We start from the raw sequence: 16,952 nt of genomic DNA on the forward strand, positions 1-16,952 counted from the left end.
ATGCTCAACTATTCCAGCAATGCAACATTTGTGGCACATTAATACTTTTTAAAAGTATTTATAGATAACTTTTTCTTTTGACTGGGCAACACTGCACACGTAAACGAATCACCTTGTAAAGGACCAAACTAACTTGAGACCTTGATAAATACTTGGCCACACAGGCAGGTGTTTATGCAATGCTCTTTATGCTGATTATGGTGCCAGATTTACATGTAAAACAAAGGACTAAAAGCTCAGGGACTGCTGCTGTAGCACTATGAAAAGTGTCTATATTTTGATAAAGAAATTTAAATCAGTCCTCAGTATATGTAGTGGATATCTTAACATCATTTCCATATCTCTCTTTAAATATTGTTTATTTCTGTTTGTACTCTAACACTTGTTTCCTAATTTCCTGTGCTATTTTTAATTATTTGCATCAGTTTTAGAACATCTCCATTCTGGAACATTTTTTCCTTTGAATATTTCTCAGTGAATTCAAAAGAAATATACTTCTTAATCTCTGACTAACATCACAAGGAGTTTGAGTGCATTTCTTAAAGCCAAGATGAGGAAATAAAAACAATAGGGTTAAAAAAAAAAGAAAAAAATCATTTCTTGCTTCCTAACTACAGAAGTATTCTTTGTTAAATTCACAAGATAAAGTTTCATACAACTGAGCATGCATGAAGCATTACCAGTCTGAAGGATCGTAAAACTGACAGGGTTCCTCCTTTTTGCATTTCTTTGCTGCTTCTGCGTTTGGGGAAACCCAGTTCAACCAAACTCAGTGTGACAATGACACTGTCAAAAATATTCCAGGGCTGCTGAAAATAGTAATACGGATCTAGAGCAATGATTTTTAAGATCATTTCTGCAGTGAAGATTCCTGTAAAAACCTGTGACAAAGAAACAGTAGCATTAGCCTGCAAGTAGCCATAAAATTATCTTATCTCTAGGTCATGTTCCCTCAAACAACGTTCATGGACAGATTAATAAAACCCATGTTTATGAAGTCCCAATGCACTTTTAATTAAAATGGGAGGATTGTTTTCTGCCTTCTCAGGAGCATGCCAAAGTGTATAAAAAATCTGGGAATCTTCTACGTTAGAAATAAAGTTTATAAATGCAGGGTTTGCCAATTTTTATTTTTTACTATTACTTTTTATGTTTCAAGTCAAAACACACATCAAACAGTTAATTAATCCGGTAAAAAGCCATGTAGCTGAGAATTTGCTTACCAAGTTGCCTATTTTAAGTATGGATTTAAAAGTAGGTGACATATTATTGTGCTCCAGTGCCATGAACAAAGTGTTCATCACAATGCAAACAGTGATGGTGAGGTCAAAAAATGGATCCTTTATGAAAGCAGACACTTTTTCCTTGATCCTCAACCAAAGTGGGCAACAGTCCCAGATTAGATACTTTAAAGCAAAGTTCTTCAGGCGTGGTGGGCATTTCTGCTGAGCTTCTTCACGTTCTAAATGAAGAAGAAAATCCTTCTATTATTAGTTACCACTGAGCAAGATGGTAAAATAACAACTTCAAGCATTCAAAAGACCAGAGAAGATAAAGGAAATCTCTCATCTCTCACAGAGCCTCCCTGCACTTTTTTAGCATTCATGTGGTTCTTACATCAGCTGATAAACGTGAAAACAAAAATTCAGAGAAAATTGGATTCCAAATTCTTTCATGAACATTTCCTTCAAAAGCCTTTGGAAAGGGTTTTATTTGTCTCAGACTGCTACTACAATCATCTGACAATGCAGGTATTTGTGATGCAGAGGCCTCACCACAGCTCCTCATGCTCTTGCAGGACAACAGAGCAGGTACAGCCCTTCCACCCTGTCCCCACAAGGGTGTCTGGGACAATGGCTGTGTCACACCCAACAACTTTTTGTCTCCCTTGACTCTCAAGGCAGCTTAAAGAATCAATGGTAGACATGGGAATTCTGACTCTGGCAAATCCAAATTGCCTGAAATTTGGCCTTTGGCCTTTTCTATGGGAAAGGTCACACCCACCATTTCCCAGCTGATGCAAGTTCAACACATCTCCATTTTCCACAAGGAGAACTTGGGACAGAAGCTGCTTTGTCTTTGTCATTTTCATCTTTTTAATCAAATCTAATCTCATAGCTTTTCTTTCTTCACCGTTAATATTAATGAGCCCTTCAAAATACTTTTGACCCACCTTAAGTCCTGTGCAAATTCATTGACCAACTGGAGCTAACTTTAAGTACAACCACATTAGGAATTATTCATCTGGTTTTCAGGGACCTGGAAGCTTTTCAACAATAGATGAGCTGGATCTGACTCATATTCTTTTCTTAATTGGGCCTGTCCTTATTTCTTCCCTCTGTTTAATTTTCATTTCTTCTCCCCCAGGCTCAACACCTACACCTGCACCGTACACCACTTATTCCACAGTGATCACTCTGACTCAATCCTCACTCCAGGTCTAGCTTTTGTCTTCCACTAGAGCCACAAGTCCTGTTCCACCCCAGTTCACAGCTGAAACTGTGCAGCAAAACCCAGATCTCTAAAGAAATACACTGTAAGGCAAAGCTCAACTGGATGTGTTGCAACCGTGATTCTCCCAGGAAAAAAATCTTTTTAAAAATTAGGAAAAGGGACCTTCCTGCACAGGTACCCCCCTGTTCAATCCCATATTTGTGGTTCAAGGACTGGTGGTAGAGCTCCTCAAAAGGGCCAAAAGAAAACAAAAGTTCATCATCCTGAATAACTTGGACTGAAATTTTTCAGCAAGATCTGCAACAAAACTATCAGTCATCAAAATAACTGTTGCTGATTAACTCCCACCAAAAATCCACATGGGAAGGTAACATAAAGGACTAAAATTGTGAAGTTAAATATTCAATGTCAAAGAATTGCCACAACTAGTTTTACATGCATAATCTTGTTAATTGTTGAATTCTGCATGCCTGTGAATCCTCTGAATTCTGCCACTGACACAACAGAAATCAGAGGAGAAAACAGTGTCCCAGTCCTGCATGTCAGATGATCAGAAATATCTTCCACCCACTCTCACCCCAAACCCCTTCACTCTCTGTCCTACAAAACAAGCTTTAACAAAAGGCAAAGGATGTGTTCCAGCACGCAGAGAATGTGTAACACCTTTTTTTCTAAAAGAAGTCCAACTTAACAATGAAATTCCCAACTAAACGCCTACAAATCTCTGCTAACCTTTAAGAAATATGTTTTGTTCTTTCATGGTAGCACTACTTTAGGGTTGAAATAAACTTAATGAGGAACCACTTACCCTCCAAGACACTGGTAGTTATGCTGACTACACTTGCTGCCCTTTGTCTCTGAAGAGCCTCATTAAAGTACTCCACTGACAGATGAGGAGGTAAATGTATCATGCTGCTCTCATCATGCCCAGCTGGCTGCTCAGAGAAGTAAACATGATTAGGGAGATACCACGGGAGTGAAATGAGCCAAGATGTGATGATGGGTAACTGTGAGAGTTAATAGAAATGATGACATGCAGCCAAATAAATGTATGTTTTTACAAGATGTAATAGTTGGTGAGATTGAAGGTCCTGCTCTGTCATGGGGCTGCAGTGAATGGATCCTGCAGGCATGTAACATGGGGCAAGCACAGCCTTGGAAATGGGTGTGTGAGGGGAAATAGGCCTAGGAGTTACTCAAGAGATTGATGGAATAGGAGAGAGGTAAAGGATAAATAGTGCAAATGGGGGAACTTACAGGTAAATCTGTTGCATGATGTTAAAGGGGCTACGGAAAAAAAAAAATCACAGGTATTATTCAAAATTACATTACTGGGCAACGTTTAGGATGAAAAGACTCTTGGGTATCTTGTAATTTCAGCACTCCTAGGAACCTTTCAAACTATGTGAGTACAATTAATGAATAGCAGAAACATAAGGTTTACAACAGGAAGGCCAAAATATAATTTTCAGGGAGTATCAGGCTATTAAAAACCAGTTTCTACAGACAACTGAAGAATTCTCACATCAGTCTGCTTGACTTCACATCACTGTTTGCCATTTAGGCAAAACTCTTAAAACAACAAAAAAACCCCAACCTCACAACCGATCGACAAACCACGACATAAAGCATATATTTAAAATATATAAAAAATATACATTTTTCCTTACCAAATCCCCCTTTCCTGAGCCTTCCATGACTGGTGGGAGCGTGGTTCCCTCAGAGGACACTGGGTCCTGGCTGTGCACCCTGCTGCTCCCTCCTCTCATCCCCAAACTCACCCCGAGGTGTTCGTCCACGTTGTTGGCTTTGGCGCTCCGTGCGCAGTTCGGGGTGGCAGGGTGGGAGCTGTGGCCCCTCTGGCTTTGCAGGCTGGGCCTTCTTCCCATCTGTGCTCCCGACAGGGACCGGCACCGGGGTTTGTGGGTGTCACCAAAATCCCCTCTGGAGCCAGCCTCTGCAGCGGGGATTTGGAAGTTGAACACGCTCCCGTGGCTCAGCCGACGCGTGACCTGCCCGGCGCTGGGGCCGTACACCAGGCCCAGGAGAGACTGGAAGCCCAGGGAAAGCAAAACAGAGGGAACAGCAAAATATCATAGAGAAAGTCTGGGGAAGCTGTAAATTATTAGAGCTTCATAAGGTTTATGGTCAACCACTGCAAGTCCAAAAGTCTTACTCGATTTACATTTTTTGGGAAGGATTATGTTTAGATTCTCAACGGCAGATAATAAAAACTTTATGAGCTGTACCAACTGTTTTTGAGATAAGCTTTATACTGAAGCATATAATTTGAAGTATGAACTTTTTAAGTATGAAATTTTAAGCATGAAATTTTTCACAGAGAATGACAGTATGAAATTTTAAGTATGAATTTTTTCACAGAGAATGACAGTATAAAAGTTAAGTTCTGACCGTCATTCATTTCTTGTTATTTCTCATTGCTACTGATAATTTATTTAAGTTTTTAAACTTTACTTTCATCCTTCATTTATAATACTTTCTGTTCAAATTAATTTTTACATCTAATTATTTTTTATCCTCAAATTCGTTTCTTTTAAAGACTTAAAAATTATCTATATTCGTAATAGCATTCTGATTATGCTTTCAAGCCATTAATTTTAAATTAAAGTTAGAAAAGCTGTAAGGATCTCAGATTCAGATAATAGATTACCAGCTTTCGTTGACTGTCTGGGAGCTGTGACTTGGGAAGTTCTTCTTCTTCTTCATTATCTTCTCTCCCCAGTGACTTATTTCTCTTTTTCCTATTGCTCCTTTCTTTGATTTCTTTGGGTGACAGAGAAGAGGCTTCAAAGGAGCTCAGTGATGGGATATCAATCTCTTTAATACCCAGCGACTGAAATTAAAAGAAAAACATGCATAATATTTTTCTGGGTGCTTTGAATAAAAGCAGAAAGAAAGCACTTCTGTGCTCTACATTATTTTTTCCTGTTAACAATTTATGTTTTGCAAAGCTCATTAAAAATCTTCAAATATATTACAACGCTAAAAGAAGGAGGAGAGAGTTTCTCCAACATATGGAACACTGAACAATTTGCTATTTGCAGTGTGTTATACGATCACATGTACTGGGCCTGCCAGAGGCAAAATAATCACATTATAGCTCCTACTCCTCCAGATGGCAAATTTGCTTACAATAAAAATGCTCAGTTTGAAAATAATGCAGTAGAACATATCCTTTCCCCAAAATAAATGTTCAAATAAAATTCTTTCTTTTCATTGTGGACTATATTCACAGTGTGGATGATTTTCCTTCCCATGCTGAATGTAGGGTGATATTTTAAAAACACAGGAGTATCTTGTTCCAGAAACTTCTATGCTATTTAAGTTACCCAGAGACTTTTCATTCAACTACAATAGGTTTTGGCTCAGATGTTAATCCAGCAGAATTGGTGTATGTTTCTTTGCTCAGCAGCCCAAAATAGTATAAAAAAGAATTTAAAAACCAACATTTTCTTTTGAAAGCTGCTGGTTGATGGAATTTTATGATTTAAAAAATACAGCTTTTCTTAAAGTCACATCAACCTTTAATGCTTTTTATCCAGAATAAAAGTAATTGTTTCACAAGAAACATACACAGCTGAACAAGGAGCTGTTCTGCAGATCCAGGAATCACTAATTTCCATAATTTATCACTTGCTCCTGTTTCCATGAGTGGTTTTTATATACAGCTGTACACAAGGAGTGATGCTTTTCCTTATGTCAGGATGGGACTCTGAGTAGCCTGGTCTAGTGGAAGGTGTCCCTGGCCATGGCAGGGGCTTGAAATGAGATGATCTTTAAGGTCCCTTCCAACCTAAACCAGGCTACATGACCAAAAATAGAATGAGACAAACACTTGCAAGTGAATAATTTACCTACCTCTTGATCCTTCTGCAGTAATTCCATGGCTTCCCGAAACATCCTTTCCTTTGCCTCAGTTACAGCAATGGTGGCCTTGTTCTGGTCCTCATATGCCATTTTTAGTACAGCCAGAATCAAGTTGACTAGATAAAATGAGCCCAGAAAGATGACCATCATGAAGAAGACTACATACACCTTCCCAGAAGCTCTGAGGGTCTGCAAGCAACACACCCCAGAGATAAACATTACCACAAAACATACCAAATAGGTTTCAAGGTGTCTATGATATTCTTTAAAAGCACTGAGCTTCCCAGACACAAGGCTTTAGGAAGTTTAAATGGAATTAGAAATTTCTTTGCTGTTCTTCCCTGTCTTCCTGCCTCCTCCTATACCCTCACATGTGAATCATTGATTGTACATCCCATGAAGACAATCAAGGAGGCATTCTTACATTTTTGAAGGACAGAACCCTTTTAGGACTTTTTTCCAAGAGCAGGGTGAAAGGGCTGGGAAGCACTTCAGCATCCCTTCTCTAGGCATCACAGACAGAAGGGAAGCATGGGCTCGATGACTTGCAGCTATTGCTTTTATTTGAGGTTTTTTTGTCCTCTCTACACATTTTCTGCTCCAACTAATGAAGGTCAGTTCTGAACCATGCACAAAACTGGTACCTGTTGGTACAGACGCTCCCAGTAGTCCTGGGTCATCAGGCGGAATAAGGAAAGAAAAGCCCAGCCAAATGTGTCAAAACTGGTGAAACCATGATCAGGATTTGGCCCAATTTTACAGCATTTATAGCCAGGAGGACAGACCCTAGAATTCATAACAAAAAGTGGAGCTCTTATAAATGTGCAGATTTCAAGGAAAATTTCAGCTTTATGTAAGAGTTCTGGTTAAGTTTCAGTTCTGCAGTTCATTAGACTGCAAAACAATTTTCTGCTCCAGGTAATATTGGCTGGAAGGAGGGATGGAAAAAGCAGCACCCACAATCCAGAAACAAAGGAAGAAGACAGGCTGGAGTAGACCACCATCCCAGGACAGCGCCCTCGTCACCAGTCCTCATCCCCTGCCCCTCACTGCAAAGCAGCCACATCTCCCTCCTTGCCCAAACCTGCCCTCCAAAATCTGTGTTTTGTTTTTCCAGTTTAATGCTCATGAGCCTTCACAGAGGCTGTGTGTCCTGTCCTGTGTCTGTCCTGTGCTATATCCCAGATCTTTCACATTTTCAGTTCTCTCATACATCCATGGGAAAGAGAAAGACAACACTTCAGGAAAGTCTAAAAGACCTCTTAGATCTGAATAAGCCAACTGCAAGTTCATACTTCATTCCCTACCAGACTTAACTTATCTGACTGTTTGCTATACTTTGTTTTCTGTGTTCCTGTTTTTGCATTCAAAGAAAGCTGGGAATTTCTGCTTTTGTCTCACATGACTGAGCAAACATAGGAGCACTGGGGCAGAGAAAACTTCCAAGGGAGAAATAATCTTAAGTGCACTCACCCAGCACCAGGACCACACAGCAAAATATCCACAGTCCCACTTTTCTTAGCAAAGTCATCTATTAAAAAATAAAGGAAAAAAAATTAAACCCAGAGCACTTTCTAGCCTGAATCCTCTATCATTTAATGTGAGTAGTGATGAGTAACCAGTGACCTGTAAGAGTGAGTGCACAGGTTTCCCGTGCTCACAATGACTGCACCAGATTGCAGGATGCCCTGGCCTCGTTTATAAGCATGCATATGGTGTATGCACGGATTTCAGACTGAAGGTAGTCCTCTAATGCAGATTTTTTTAAGATATTATCACTTTGGATATGTCTGTATGAAGGAAATGAAGAATTGGAAGGCACAGGCTCAAACAGTCGCAGAATCCCAGAGAGGTTTGGGTTGGAAGGGACTTTAAAACTCATCTCATTCCACTCTCCTGACACAGGCAGGGACACCTTCTGCTATCCCAGGCTGCTCCAAGCGCTGTCCAACCTGGCCTGGGACACCTCCAGGGATCCAGGGGCAGCCACAGCTTCTCTGGGCAACCTGTGCCAGGGCCTCCCCACTCTCTGAATAAAGAATTTCTCCCTAATATCTAATCTAAATGTTAAACCAATCCAATATTTGGTAAATGTTGGCACAAACTGGCAGAGTTCTGGCCCATAGCAATTTCCCCTCTCCAAGAACGTGTGCAAACTCTGCTAAGGAGTAGAATAGACCAGTTCTGTTGTCAATGAGCAATAAGAACAAAGTCTGGATCTGAGGGGGAAGAAAGAGAAATTTGATTGTGTGAATATCCACTGCTGAGCCAAACAGCAACTCCTAACCCTGCTTAGCTGGGAAATGCAGATTTATCCATTAGGATGCTGGAGCTGTGCCCTTTTTGAACTCTTCCCCTATTTCTCTTAGCATTAGTTACTCTGTTATCAGCAGAATCAAAGTAAAAGCTTTAGCTAATAGCTAACTATCTCCATTAAGATGTGGATTTATTATCCCAGATGTAAGGGAGGTCTCGTGTCTCCCTGGTGGTTCTCAAACCTCTCCTGTGCCCATCAGATCAGTCAGCACTGATTCAGAGCCACCAGGAACCTTTGACATCAGCTCTGCCATACCATGTAAATACCCCATAAAGGAATGAATCCCTATCTGGGCTACTTTCCACTGAAATTTTGCTCAGCTCCACTCCTGCAAACTGAAAAATAAAACCCATCCCAGGTTCTTTAAGAAGATTCAGTGACTGAACTTCAGAGAATCATAGTAACATAGTTCTCCATGTGGGAGATGGGGAGTTCCCACAATATCAGGAGGAGAGCAGTCTAAAAATATATATATATATATAAATAGTTTTATAGAAAACTGAGCTTATAGGGCTTTACATCCTAAATCCTATAAGAAAGTCACCTTCCTTGCATTAAACCTGTCTGGGCATTTTCTTTTTGGCAGGGGATTTGAACAACACAAAGGTTGTGAAGAAATACAGATTTTATATTTCTTGAGCTCTGTTTTCTCCACACCATTGCCTTTATACAGCTTCAATGTTCTGCATGCACTAAAATATAGATCCTTCTACTTCTTGTTCTTCCCCACAGAAAATCAGTATTTTTAGCCCAACTTTGTCACATCCATGGGCTCTGCTACAGTGTTCTAGTCACTGATTGGTTCCTTTTCAAGTTTGCTTTCAATTATGATTTGTACAGCATTCTGTACACGTAAATTACCTGCTTCTTATGTGTTGTCTTTTGGTAGGAACCCAAAAAAAAAAAAAAGGGTTTTCCTCTAAAATCTTTTCTACACTTTCTTCTCCCACACTTTGAAATTATTGAAGAAATTGTGTATGAATAAATCTCCCACACAGAGTGTGGACAAACAGCAATTCTGGGTGAATTTTCATGTATTTTCAGAGTTCCTCTAGGAAAATTCTTCTCTTCCTGTGCAATCGCTGCTCTGTCTGAACTCACTGGGAGAGATTTTCTTCAGTGATGAAGCTTTCTTCATGTTTCTGGCACAGACTTCAATTATTTTAAGTCTGTTTTTTTCACATATATTGAGGCTTCTCCTTTAACACAAGGCTTTGCTTTGCTATTCTGAATTGCATCTTACATCTGTTCCTCTGAGAATGCTTTGATGCATTTTCTGATCTCTGCTCCGTGGTTCCATCTCCAGCCTCAGCCAAGGTGCAAACATGAAACACATGTACAGTATACATCTTACACAAGACATAAAATAAGATATATTTGATGTCAAGAAGGAAGTCATTTGACTTTTCAATAAATTCCTCTGGTTTTAAGCTGAGGAGCAGTTCTCACTGAGCAGGAAAATGAAGATGCATGGGCTCTTCAGCCTGTAGTAAAAGGTGAACTTTTAGGAATTAGAACAGAGAACGAGCTAATGCATGTTTCAGTTATTGTCACGCCATTCAGGGAAACAGATCTGGATGTTACTGGAAAATTTGGGAGTGCTGTTTCTTATAATGAAGGGAAGAAGTGCATTCCTGGATGCCTGCGAGCTGCTCTGGCAATCAGAAGGCCATTATCAGGTAGTTACTCATCAAAACATCAACATCATTCACAGCAGTGGTTATACATGTGTGCATAGGTATCTATAGCATCATCTAAAGAAGAATTAAGGAGAAAAAAATTACCTGAATCATTAGCAAACTTTTCATAACTTTCCCACGTTTTATTACAAAACTCTGTAGTGTTCCTGATACACTTTTGCCTGAGGTTGCCCTTAAAAAGCTGGAGGCCTATGAGGGCAAAAACACTCAGGCAGAAAACAGTCAGGATCATCACATCTGCAAGTTTCTTAACAGACTGGGTAATTGCCCCTACAATGATCCTGGCCCCTAAAAAGACAATGTAAAAAGGAAAAACAGGATGAAAAACTGAGATTCAAATATCAGACTTGACAAGATTTAAAACAAAGTATAAAAGCCAAAGCGTAAGAATTACAGGATAATATGTGGCAAATATATTTGCAATACAAGTATATTTAGGATGAGAGGGATTAATATGAGAGAAATACTTTTTTTCCTTCTTTCTCTGACCCTACAATTTTCAGATGTTCCTTTAATCCCTGGAAAATATTCGCTCAAAAATGATGAACCAGAGATAGTCTAGTTTTCTTTATCCATGAAAAGTAATATGCATGATTCAAATGATATTTCCAATACTGATAATTTGTGAAGATAATACGTAACCTAAACATCTCTTGGCATGAATTGATGATGTAAGATCATCAGTAGGAAAGTCCTTTCAATATCCAGAATTATTTCTGTGGAACCATACCACACATATCAACCAAAAGAATTATAAACTATGAATAGTATATTTAAAAGCATAATGAAAATAAACCATATTCAATGTTCTTTCTAACACCTGATTAATTCTGACTGGAACAGGTGAACTGAGACTTCTTGTGTGCACAAATTCAGCTGTGTTTGCAACGTGTGAAAGATACAGAAAAAAAAAAAGGCAAAAGCCAATGTTTTAAATTAAGCAAAGAATGAGTTTTAAGTAGGAGAAAATACTCAGCAAGTAGGATTTCTTACCTGGCACTACTGAAATGGTTTTTAAAGCTCTGAGGAGGACTGACACACTCCTCAAGCTACCAAATGCTTCCACATACCTGTAAAGAGCAGATGTGAAATACCAAGTGGTTGAACAGAGTTAACAGGGCAGTTATTTACAGTGGTCATTCTTGAGTATCAATCTTTCCAAGCGTGTTTTAAGTATTAAAAAAAAAATACATGTCAAGGATTTGTCTGAAGACTTATAAAATAGAAATGCATTTCTTTGTTATTGGAGTTTCCCTCTGAGGTGGCTCCTGGCTTGTGCACATCTCCTTTTGTGTGAGCATCTTTAAACACCATTAAGTTAAAGTACAAAGATACCACACAAAATTATGAATTTACAAATGCTGGCTGAGCTGGTTTGGTCTCCATTCTGTAGCTGCATTTAACCAGTATATAGAAACTTGCTCATTACCAGAAAATTAGGCTTTAACTAAGATTTTTGGAGATAGAGCAATAATTTAATCCACTATCCTTGTGTCTTTACCCATCACCCTAACTGCAAAATTCTACTTTCATTCATGGGGTCAGCAAGTCTGTATTTATGCCCAGCTCTTACATTTCACCAATCTAAACACATCCATTCACATATACCCACCACTGGGAATATCTTGCTCTGCACAGCTCTATTATTCCTTTCTTGAAAGATTAAAACATTATTGTAATAGAGTGAGTGCTAAACTGGGGGAAAAGTCAATGTTCTAGACAGTTTCAGGTTCAATTAGGAGCCATGGGCTGGTTTTTAAACCACAGACAGCCCTTTGCACCACAGCAATGAGAACTTCCAGCACATATTTCATATGTTCAGTATAAATCCATAATTTATTTCCTCCATTATTATTTGTAATCCATATTTTATTTGTTCCCACTCACATCATGGCAATGGCGGTGAAATCCAGACAGTTCCAGGGATCCCGAAGGAAAGTGAATTCATTTAGACAGAATCCTGTTGCCAGTATTTTTATCAATGATTCAAAAGTGTAAATGACAGTGAAAGTGAATCTAAGGAGGGGAGAAAAGAGCCAAAGGGAAAGAGCAGTGTTAGCACTCAATGGAAGAGGCACAGTCAGACTATTTAATGTCTGGGCCAGCAAACTGAGACAATGCTGGAGAGAACAAACGCATTTCTGTTGGATTTCAGTGTATTCCACCAGTATCTGCTTCACATGGAGCTGGAGGCAGTAGCTGATTGCATTCTCAACATGCCTGGTAATGTGCAACCCATGACACACTTTTTAGCATTCAGCAATTTTTTTCCAAATTCTTTCATACGAGTCCCCATAATTTCAGAAACATCAAACTCTCAGTTACTGGCTAAAATAAAGATCCAAATTTGTATCTTCCTCCAGTTTCAAGTGGCCAAGTGAATGTGTGATGTGCTGTGTTGTTTCCTTTGGGCACACAGCAACCCTTTCTGTGCAGAGTGTTTGAAACACTTAGAGGAATAAAAGAGTTGAGGGTTTTCAATTTAAGATGGCAATTATTCTTATTAATGGAAAATTATCAGTAAAAGCTCTTCTGGACTTAACTGAGTGCACTTAGAATTTCAAGAAGGCACCAATATCCCTACAGAATTCAAAAGGCTTTCATTTGGTAGTCAGCAAATGCACTGAGAAATTATATGGATGTAATGCTTCCCTTTTTGTTTGGAAAGAAGTATTCTGAAATGATTCTTGAAATGCATTTGAGTGGTAGTTGATGCCAACAGCAGATACAACTCTGATCCAAGCCTTAACTCTCTCATAGGTAGAGAAGCACCTCAGCATCTTCTGGAGGTGTATATTTTAATGCCATGCAGAGTCTTGTTCCTGTTTACATGAGAGTTTGCCATTCCAAGCTGTTTCAGTGTCATTTAACATGATATAGTAAAAAAATAACTTAATTTTTTTTTTTTTATACTAAGTGTGTGAGAATGTTAGGTGTTAGAATTACTAGTATTCAAATTCTAGCATTATTGCCAAAGTGAAAAAGTGACACCTGAATTTAGCCTCTATAAAAACACCAAAATCAACAAACCTATGGCATTATACATTTCAAGACTGACTACAAAACATGGATTTATTGTGATTTAACATTGCAGGTATTGACAGCACTGAAGATAAAAGCTTTACATTCTAATAGCACTCTGCAGACCAAGTGCTTCTGACAGAACATTTTATTAGAGCAAAACTCAGCATTTCAATATAATTAGTCAGAATTTTGAAAGAGAGCAACTCCCATGTGCTCAATCTGTATCAGCAAAAGCAGGAAATACATCTTGATAGAGAGCAAATAATTACTGAGTAACTTCAGAAAGTAGGAAAACTGGAGCAGCAGAACAGACATGAAGCCAGTTCAACAGTGGAACTTAATCTACACTTTCTCCTGTAACATCACAATTATCGTATATGTTGGTTTAAAGACAAAACTACTTCTTCAAATAAAATCTAAATTTAAAAACCCCCTTAAGACAAGCAACTTTCTTTTTACATCTATCTCCAAACTATCCAAACAAACTATCTCCAGTGAAAATGACAAGTCTCAATTACTCAGTACAACTACATAAATAAAAAAATATACATACTCACAGATACTTACTCAACATATGCGCTCCATGGAGATGATGAAGACCTATATAACTCAGTCATAGTAATGAATACCCAGTAAGTTATAATGGTGCACATGATAAACCAGGTGAACAATGTAAGTCATGGGAGTGAAGGCAAAAAAAATACAACATGGATTCAGAAATGTAACTAAATATTGCATCAGCCACTGGCATATTAGCTGGCTTTTTGTTTAAAGCACATGTAAGAACAGCATGCAAAGGTATTCACTGGTTTTGAGCCATGATAGATGACAACACACTACTGTTGTTATTCATCGCTTCTGTATTGACTACAGATCTGCTGCTCTAAGCATTGCAAGCCTGGAAAAAGGACCCTCACCCACCCTAGGACTGGGTGGAAAGATGCCATTTTTGTTTCATTTTATGGCATACAAATTAAACACTTTCCCAAATCACACAGCTAGAGCCCAAACTTGCCTCTGACCTGGGAAAGCTCTTCTCTTCCAAAGGACAGCACAAAATCTGACAGGGTGATTTGCAGGAGTCTCAAGCAACTCTAGGTCATAGAATCAGAGGATATGCTGAGTTTGAAGGGACCCATCAGGATCATCAAGGCCAACTCCTGGCCCTTTTCAGGACATCTCAAGAGTCACATTGTGTGCTTGAGAGCATTGTTTCAGTACTTCTTGAACTCTGTCAGGTTTGGTGCTGTGACCACTGCCTTGGGGAGCCTGTTCAGTGCCCAGCCACCCTTGGGTGAAAAACCTTGTCCTGATAACCAACTGAAACCTCCCCTGGCTCAGCTCCAGCTGTTTCCTTGAGCTCTGTCACTGGTCACCAGAGCAAAGAGATCAGTGCCAGCCACTCCACTGCCCCTCACAGGGAATTTGAAGATCACAATGGGTCTCCCCTCAGTCTCCTCCAGGCTGCACAGACCCAAGTGCCCTCAGCCCCTCCTCACACAGCTTCCCCTCAAGGCCATTCACCATCCTCATAGCCCTCCTTTGGATGCTCTCTAACAGATTAATGGGGTTTTTATATTGTGATGTCCATGTTTGGCCAACTCTAGGCCCTTCCCAGGTGCCATCTGGGACCTGCTGACCCAGAGATCAGGGGCTTGGGGAGTCACTTCATCTGTTGACAGCTAAGCTCATGCACATGACTCTGGAGCTGGATCTCACGTCTTGTACCACACATGGGGTAGAAGAGTATGGGAAAGACATCTCTCTTTGCCATTATCCATCCTCTCCATCCCCACAAAAAGAGATTCCTGGCTTTAGCTCTAGGCATGCTCCAACTGTGAGGAGGAGCTGAGCCACTCATGTGGAAAAGGCAAGATCAGCCAACTTCTGCCCAGAGAAAGCCCCAGATGAAAGGCATTGCTCTTCCAGGGATCCTGCACACTGCTACAATGACAACCTCAGGTCACTGAAGTTACCTCACACCATAGAGCCAGGAGATGGCTGGAAATCTGAAATCCACACAGAGACATCACAGACTCCACTCTGGGTCTGATTCAGCCCCAAGCAACAGCTCAAGTGCCCCTCCCCAGTACCAAACTGGAGCAATACACTTGAGATTCCCACCCCCTAAATTTCATATATGAGGTGGGATCTATATTACATTTATATTCCCAAGACATTCCCTGCAACAGCATTAATGGAAATACTTACTTTCACATACCCCATGTACAGTTTTTGAACCTTATTTCCCAAAGAAACTAAGTTTATATGGGTTTTTTCTGTGTTTTCCTGTGTGTGCTTGCCTATCTCAACCTTTTCTCTCAAAACTGGCCAATGGTTGAGCAGCTTTGGCACACGGGTTGAATTTAATTCCCACATTTGGGTAAGTAGAAGATGAAAAAGAGGATAGAGATCTTATCAATCTTCCCAGTAGGAAAGGTTTCAGAATGAGATACTTGTTTATGACACATCAGGAAATCAATATCAGAGCTCAAAACACAAATCTGTAAAAAATCAGGCTAAATAAGCCAAATACTCATGAAATTTATATCTAAATATCACAAGAACACCAAAACACTAATAATATCTAAGGTGATTCATAATTAGAATCTGTCTGTAGTGAGGAAAAGACCAGATTAACTCAACGCTCTAAAATACAAAAGCACAGAGTTATGTGAAGTTTTAAATTCAAAAAGAGTGAATGAAGCTGATAAAAGGATATGAATGTACTAAAATTTTAATTGCTCCTCTTCGTATTGGATGGAAGGGACTGAAGATCCACAGGGCACGAGTAGCAGTAAATCTGTAGATTCTTTTCTGCTTGTTTAGCACTATGAAAACCTTTTAAAAACAAACAAGAATTTGATAGGAAGTTGAACACAGAACATATTTTTGTGCTATATCCTGTTGTGTCAGTCATGAGCAAGAGCTTGAATTTCACTTTAGAAATGGAAAGGCTGTAGAAATTTGCTATCCTTTCATCAGAAACTTTAACTCTCAGGCTGCAAAATATTCCTTTGCACAAACTTCTTTTTTCAACCTTGTGATTTGCAAAGAGAACTAATTTTGTTTATGAATATTCTCTTAAAATAGAATGAACCCCTCATTGAGCCAAGATGTACAAGAGGTGCAAGGAAGAACTGCAGCCTTTTTCATTATTTGCTATTGTTGTGTGATCCCCTAGCTCTTAGACGGTAGAAATTAGTTCAGTGTTTAACTTCCTCTCAAGTGAAAAGAATAATTCCCAATGGATTAGTTTCCATTCTTCTGTTTGTTATTGAAAATTATATTCTTAAATATGTCACAACTGGAATATGGTGCTTGAGTCAGGAGGATTCATCAGGAATTGTTTTAAAATAATTTTTATGCTTAAGTTTCATTTTTTGTATATGTAAGTGGAACAAAAGCATTGAGATGGAGTGAAACACATTGTTCAGAACTATGGAATTTACTAAAATGTACAAAATTATGTACAAAATATACAAAATTACTATAACTTCTAAGTATTATAATTTTTCCCCAACACTGCCTTTTCTTCCTTTATCTGCTTTATTTTTCTGCTTCTATTC

General features: G+C 39.1%; 1 protein-coding gene across 1 annotated transcript in view; it reads right to left on the bottom strand.

The window, feature by feature from the left end:
• LOC310916119 (sodium channel protein type 5 subunit alpha-like) overlaps nucleotides 1-16,952 on the bottom strand; it is a gene marked incomplete at its 3' end in the record, with an annotated part of 84,146 nt that overhangs the window by 15,218 nt on the left and 51,976 nt on the right. Inside the window, exons 3-15 of the mRNA XM_083873411.1 lie at nucleotides 16,106-16,224; nucleotides 13,951-14,055; nucleotides 12,247-12,375; nucleotides 11,353-11,429; nucleotides 10,444-10,647; nucleotides 7,816-7,873; nucleotides 6,987-7,128; nucleotides 6,334-6,531; nucleotides 5,126-5,308; nucleotides 4,236-4,505; nucleotides 3,263-3,389; nucleotides 1,224-1,462; nucleotides 681-881 (exon numbers count right to left, since the gene is read on the bottom strand). Coding sequence (XP_083729537.1) covers nucleotides 681-881; nucleotides 1,224-1,462; nucleotides 3,263-3,389; nucleotides 4,236-4,505; nucleotides 5,126-5,308; nucleotides 6,334-6,531; nucleotides 6,987-7,128; nucleotides 7,816-7,873; nucleotides 10,444-10,647; nucleotides 11,353-11,429; nucleotides 12,247-12,375; nucleotides 13,951-14,055; nucleotides 16,106-16,224 — 2,052 coding nt within the window. The remainder of the gene's footprint in view (nucleotides 1-680; nucleotides 882-1,223; nucleotides 1,463-3,262; nucleotides 3,390-4,235; nucleotides 4,506-5,125; nucleotides 5,309-6,333; nucleotides 6,532-6,986; nucleotides 7,129-7,815; nucleotides 7,874-10,443; nucleotides 10,648-11,352; nucleotides 11,430-12,246; nucleotides 12,376-13,950; nucleotides 14,056-16,105; nucleotides 16,225-16,952) is intronic.

This window comes from Zosterops lateralis, assembly GCF_965231275.1.
Source record: "Zosterops lateralis genome assembly, chromosome: 1".
Classification (NCBI taxonomy): domain Eukaryota; kingdom Metazoa; phylum Chordata; class Aves; order Passeriformes; family Zosteropidae; genus Zosterops; species Zosterops lateralis.